The 7,146-nt window shown below is 38.2% G+C and overlaps 1 protein-coding gene across 1 annotated transcript in view; it reads right to left on the bottom strand.

Moving 5' to 3' along the window:
* The window catches only part of LOC104624929 (ankyrin repeat and KH domain-containing protein 1-like), a gene marked incomplete at its 5' end in the record, with an annotated part of 75,216 nt that overhangs the window by 63,642 nt on the left and 4,428 nt on the right, over positions 1-7,146 (bottom strand). Inside the window, 4 exon segments of the mRNA XM_010292416.1 lie at positions 3,142-3,236; positions 4,771-5,004; positions 6,059-6,206; positions 7,121-7,146. The exon segment at positions 7,121-7,146 is cut by the window's right edge and continues 13 nt beyond it. Coding sequence (XP_010290718.1) covers positions 3,142-3,236; positions 4,771-5,004; positions 6,059-6,206; positions 7,121-7,146 — 503 coding nt within the window.

The raw sequence follows: 7,146 nt of genomic DNA on the forward strand, positions 1-7,146 counted from the left end.
TATGGGATAAGACTTTCTTAAATATCCAGCAAAATACACATGATACAAAAGTAATGGAGATAGCAAACAAGTGCCATAAGTAATAAACCCACTCCATGATTAAACCCCAAATCAAGCATCAGAAAAAAGATTTTCTTTTTCTTTGTAGTTGATTCATGGCTTCTACAGACAAAAAAGCTCCAACTGGCAGTTTCTAGATCCTGAGAAAGATACCTGCAGAGAACTGAGGTGGGTTACAATAAGGTAGGTAACAGAAGGGAAGACTCGAATATATCTTAAAGGAGACTGGAAAGTGCCTTGGGGTGAAGCAATTTTTGCCATAGAGGGAAGAGAATGAGGATTGCCAGAGTAGCCTGTTTGAGCCCTTACCAATGAAAGCATATAAATGCAGCTGTCAGCTTCTGAAGAAACTATTACTACTCCTCAAAGTTACTTGAAATAGACCAAGTACCAAAGATCCAGGTTTCAACTAACGTGTAGTTTGTAGAGAGCCACAACACCTCTGAAAAGGGGAAAATGTAAAGGAGTTTTGGCCTTAGGAAGGAAGGACTCACATGGTTTCTCCCTCTCACATAACTTAGGAAACTGGGACCCAAACTTGTGGAACGATTTGGACAAGAGATCTTGGAAAACTGAAACAGATTACAAAATACACCTAATGAAGGGGAAAGGTTCAAGTCATGCAAAGAGTGCTCAGTGAGATACAGAAGATCTGAGGGTCTAATCAGAGGACATTTCATACTAGACCTTTCTTCAGCGGACATGATTAACAAGGTCACTTAAGGATGGAAAGAGAACTCCAAGTAAAAGACTTGAATACAAAGAGCATGCTTTGATCTCTCAGTGGAGAGAAAACCACTTCTGCCTTGTATACTGCAGGTGTACAGGTGCATCACCTTGGTCACTCCATTTGCCATCCAAACAAATATGGGTTTCTTCCAGGAGGAGTAAACTGTCAGCCAGCTTTGATGATTTAGAGCCCTGTGATCTGACACAGTGGTTCTCCTGGGATTTGACAGTTAAGGTGGATTAATTCTTTCAACTAGCCCCAGAGCATGCTGGCATATTTTGCTAGAGAACTAAAGAATACTTCTTCCTGAGGAAGACATAAAAAGGGCCAATTTCAGTAGCAAACAGCAGGTGTTTTTACGTTGTGTCCTTGGAAGGAAATCTAAATACCTAAATAAAGTTGGGCAATACTAAAGGTTTATTAAAAAAAAAGAGCACGCAGTGAGAAGACTTCTCTGCCCAAAGTTCAAGCCAGAGCTGTCCAGGCTAGGGCACTGATACCTAGGGGTGATTTATAAAGTTATAAAGCTAAGAATGCCACTAATTTCCAAAATTAAAGAACTTCTTATGTATTAAGAACAGCAACCTCAAGTGAACTACCAGTTCCGCTTTATGATCTCACTGGAACTGTCAGACAGTAACTCAGCTAACAAAGAGCTATAGAAAAGGGGGCAAGAGGGATATCAAACATGCAACTCCTATCAACACTTATCTTAAGTTGACCATGAAGCAGGTAGTAAGTAACCTGAGACTGACAGCAATCAAGTCTGTAAATTAAAGAAAGGCTGCTGTTCTCAGAGAAGCTGGCTAAAAGCCAACAACCACCTCATCTAACTAAAGGCATCATCCTAGGTGTGGCACTCCATCTTGACCAAAACATGATAAAACTCAGAAGTGCTTACAATATAATTGGTGATCAGAGACCAGACATCTCAAGCTTCCTCTATTCACAGCATTCATTAGTTGGAAAACAGTGAAGACTGGGAAAAGTCACAATAATTTGGTGGAATGGTTCCCTTCTGCAAGGGTGCAGACAAAAGATAACAAGGAACAAACTCCATCAGTCCACTTGGAGTTGGGACTTCAAAGAATCCATTTCCTCTGTGTTGCTTTTAAAGGTCAATACACACCCTGTAATGCAAGCTAGTCTGGAACACTCAAGAGCTAAAAACGTGCATGCGACCCACACAACTTTATCTTCCCCAAGTGAGACACTTCAGAGCCTCCAACTCAACTCAGTGCTCAGAGTGTATTACCATGAAAGAAAAAAAAAAAAACACACCACACACAAAACACCTAAACAGAACAGTGGGCTGATTAAAACATTTAGGTAGCAGTCATGCTGCAATCTTTAGATGACAGCATACACCCACTGCAACTGCATCCTTCTGAGTTCCCTACTGACACTAGGCTCTCATACATGGAAGACTATTCAAGGATACTATTACCATATCACTATCGGGAGACTTCAACACCGCTTGAGACATCAAAATCTGACCTTGGTCACCTGCATCATCACCTCACAACTGCACTAAAAGAACACTTGATCCTGCAGCTCTCAGAAGACTGGAAGAACATTGCAGCCTATCCTCTAAGCATTATAGGCTACTAGGAGCAAATTAATTCTTCCTCCATCTGCTGTGCTTCCTATGAAAACAAGGTCCCTGTTCTTTCTTCAAAGGACCCCAGCTTGAAGAATAGATAAAAGGTCACTTAAGTCTGGACAAAATTGGTTGCAGATATGCTTTGACACAATAGCACACTTTTTAATGAAGCTCTTGGAAAGGGAAGTTTTTCTTCAATGGCTGCTTTGAAATTATATGAGTTGCCCAAGAACTAAGAACTAAACGACTTTTGACCTACCATTTTCAGAGGAAAAAAATCTCACAGCACCATTTACAAAAACCTAGGAGAGCACAAACCATCTCTACATTCAAAACACTTCCTGCGGTGGGGAAAGGACAAGTGTAATGCATTAGTCATCCAGCAAAATGCACTTCTTCATGGCATGAGCCTTCCAGATCTGAGAGAGCTTATTTATAAAGACAAAGGTGGAAAACTAACTCTCACACTACAAAAGAAACAGTGACTTGGTCTCAACCTACTACTTTACTGCACTGCAGATTAGTTACCCCTACGCTTCACATAGGGAGCATTTAAAACAACACATCACTCCCCCCCCAAACTAGAGTAATTTTTCCCTATGACCAATTAGACTGAGGTAACTAAATAAAAACTCAAACACTCACTTGCAGACCCAAAACAGCTTGTTAACAAAGATTCACTTTATTTTATGATCTCTTTTATTCCTCTCTCATTGAAAAGGGAGCAGTACAAATAAAGGTTATTTACCATGCAGGCCTCCATTAGCGCCGTGTGCATCTCATCTGTTTTATGTTCTTGATCAGCTCCAGCTTCAAGCAAAAAACGAACCATATCTAAATGGCCTTCAAATGAAATAGATCAAAACAAATAAGCATTTAATATCATAAACTTTTAGCAGTACAGACAATATAAGTAATTAAATAATTTAGATTTTCGTAGTTTGCTATTACAATTTTTATGAGTTATAATTTGCAAACCTGCTCTTTTTAAAGTACTCTTAAAAAATACCAATGCAAAACAGACAGCCAGACTTCAGACAGTCTTTCCCAAAGATACTGCCCAACTATGAGATGAAGACAGACCTTTCAAATTCAAATTTAGCCAACAGGAAACTTTTCTTGTGACTTCAAGCTATAAAAGACTGTGCTTATTCCGTATTGAACTGTATAGTGACATATCATTTAAGTGTTCCATGGCAGCATACAACTGGGGAGGATTATATTTTGATCTGAACTTAACTATAAGCTTTTTAATCATAGCATTCACAGACGTAATTCTGAGAACTAGAATAAACACACTATGTCATATTACGTTAACCGACACTATTTTTAAAAGCTTCTACTGAACTTTACCAATATTTGCTTTCAACTCTATTATAGCTTCTGTCATTTTAGAATTTGTCCCTTACAAGTTATACATTTTATCCTCTCAAAGAGCATCCTCCTCCAAGACAAGACTTAGCTTTACATAAACTGATAGGAAAAGAAGGTAGCTCAACCAACTTGCCAAAGATAATACAGGAAATCGCTAGTCAATGAAGATCTTACATTACATCACTCAAGCCCCTCCAACATATCCAGGAGTACTATTACTGAAATTTCTCTGTAAGGAACTACTACATGCTGCAGGAAATCCATGACAAATCCAGATGCACGTTTTCAGATGGGTTATACATAGTATGTATCCTCCAATTCTAACCACAGAGGCAAAATCTTAAGTTACTATGACAATAATCCACATCCTTAAAGCTTCTATTAGGAGAAAAGCAATTGCTGAAAATTTTATGGAGGTTTTTGAAAGAAAAAACAGACTTGGAAGCACACTGGATTACCATTGCATGTATTTACTTTATATAGAAACTTTAAATAGCAAAAGAAATTAAGTCAAAAGTATAGAAGTTCATAATACAACTCATACACATCCTCCAAAATTACACCAAAGGAAAAGTATCCCCTAATAATACTAGCATTTTCACGCCATCAGGTATTCCAAGAACATCTATTCTAATTTCACATTTTCCTAACAACAGAGAAGTTTTCAGAACTTGCAGATAGTTGGTGAGGGGAATCTGAATGAAATAGGGAATGCAGTAGTGGGGGAAGAGGAGAGTGGTGGTGTGTCAAAGCACAAGTTTGGATGCAGCCAGTCAAGTTTTCATCTGCAACATGTCAAACACATGTCCACCACAACTGGACAAGCAGACAGGCCTAATACCACTACAGCATGGATAAGCACTTCCTGACATCAAGTTTAAAACCAAAATCCAGTATTCCAAAACTCTTAAGAAAATATTCAAAGTATGGCTGGAAGCTTTAGTTAGATAAATCTTAGCAAATAAAGTTTAACAAAAATACAAAACAAGGCAAGAGACAATACCTTTATAGCATGCAAGTGTAAGTGCACTTTCTTTGAACTCGTTGGAGTGAGTGTTGATTCCTGCACCATATTCCAGCAATACTCTTGCAACCTCAACATGACCTGCACTGGCTGCTTCCATTAAGGGGGTATGCCCATTCTCATTGTGGTCTTCTATATTAGCACCAGCTTTCAATAGCACCTTCACTATGTCAACAAAGCCCCCAGCACAAGCATAAGTGAGAGCTGTGTTCCCTGCAGAAAAGAAGAAGTTTACATGAAAGCCATTTCCATCACCCACTCCTAGTACAGGAAAGGAAATTAGTTTTAACAGCTCTGAACAAAACCAAGTACATTGCCAGCAGCAGCCTTTTACCTCACAGCAATGCTACTCCAGCCAATAATTTCAGGCTGGGTACAAAATCCCAACACAACTATAATTTAATACTAAGCCAATACTACAAATCAGAATTTTTTTCTTTTATTATTATGTTTCCTACTTCAGCACACAGGGAGATCAAATATACACACAAAAAGATCAATGAGTAATTTTCATGCTCACTGTAGATTGGGGAGGGTGTGGTGTTGGGGTTTTTTACCTAAGACTGTATCCTGTAATCCCTTGAAAAACTTTTACTGGCTGGATGAAAATAAATTTATAATCTAAAACTCTGGTACTGTAAGTGACAGACAACCACATATGGCTCGTGTTTTAAATGCTACAATCAATTTTAAGGTAAGTTCTGCTTAATATAGCTAAACATCAAGATCAAGAGAACATTTCATAGTTCAGACATCCAACTTTAGCATTTTAGCAAAGTTTAAATTCTACCTTAATATTAGCAGAATCCAACTGCAGGTTAATACTCTTAGCAAGGTTAGTTAAGCTGTGGCCAAGCACCAGCAATGTAGACAACATTCAATGCTCAAAGAATAGGACTTCCTCTTTGATAAAAAAGAATAGACTGAAATAACTGCTCTTGACCAGATGTGTCCCATGGTCTTACTGGGTAATTCTGGATTATACAGATGAGAAAAAAAACTGAACTTCATGTATTTTTCTGGCCATCTGACACCACAGTGGTTTTCACAGGAACAGTGTTTTTAATATAAACTGTAATGGAAACCAATCTTTAATTATGGCCAGATAAGACTCTAAACACATCCGCTATGTATCTGGCCTATTCTTAATAGTTCCTGTTGTGGTTTCTTGTGAATGAAACTATCAGGCTAAAATACAGATGTTCAAACAGCTGCACATCTTATGTGCCAGTTGTATTAATTCTTCGTGTTCCTACTTCCCAGTTACCTGTTGAAGACTGTGCGTTGACATCTGCACAATGAACAAGGAGAAGTTTAACAATATCTACATAGCCACCGCTGGCAGCTGCCATTAAGGGAGTTATGTCTCCTTTATTCCCTCGATCTTCAACATTTGCATGCATTGCTAGTAGCACCTAGAGAAAAAAGTTCACTTTAATGAATAAATTGTAACACCAACATTTTGCTTTTAGTTCAGTAGGGCTTGTGAGAATGATTCCCCAGCCAACCATGACATGCCCTAGCAGTAATAACCCCCAATGGTGAAGCACAATGGCACTCCCCAGGACCATTTAGAATTACTGCCTGCTCTGTGCTCTGCTTCAGGAAATGTTGTTTTTCTACATTTGTTCATATCTGCTAAAATCAACATTAAGTTACAGTGCAATACTGACATTTTCAAAAGTCACAGGGCAACTCACTAACCAGAACAACAGCAAAGAAACTGTAAACTTGCATTTAATGACCACAGCACACATTGGGTCAAGCTTACAGGTAAACAGTTTTCTCCCTGTACTCTCACCTGGCACCACAACATGAAGCTGGCCACTTTCTGAGAACTATCACCTAAACATCTTCAAAGAAGAACAAATTCTGCCCTTAGATACACAAGAGTAAAAGCAAAAAATTAACACAAATTAATGCACTGTTCCTACAGATGTGATTAAAAAAAGGACTGAGTGACTGAGACATGAATTTTTTGAAGGTAACCACTTGTAGTGTTTGATTTTTCTGCTATTTTAGATCCTCTTGCAGTGTCTGCTTGGCAGAACAGCTTGACTGCATCTAGAACAATGCCAGAAAAGTAAATAGATCATGAAACAGAAGATACATTCCTCAGACAAATCCCTTAAACCTAAAAGCATATATGATGGCATTTTCCATTAAAAATACAGATGATACCAGAAGCCCACAATAAGCTGTATTAACTAATATTCTGTTTAGATTATAAAAAAAATTATAATCAGAAAAGCTAAAATGTTTACCTATCAAAGAAGCCCCTTAGACAATGTTTCACAAAGGTTTTGTTGTGATTATATTTGTTACTCACTTGTGCCAATTCATAATATCCTGCTG

The sequence above is a fragment of the Phaethon lepturus genome, unplaced genomic scaffold (assembly GCF_000687285.1).
Source record: "Phaethon lepturus isolate BGI_N335 unplaced genomic scaffold, ASM68728v1 scaffold41158, whole genome shotgun sequence".
In the NCBI taxonomy this organism is placed as follows: domain Eukaryota; kingdom Metazoa; phylum Chordata; class Aves; order Phaethontiformes; family Phaethontidae; genus Phaethon; species Phaethon lepturus.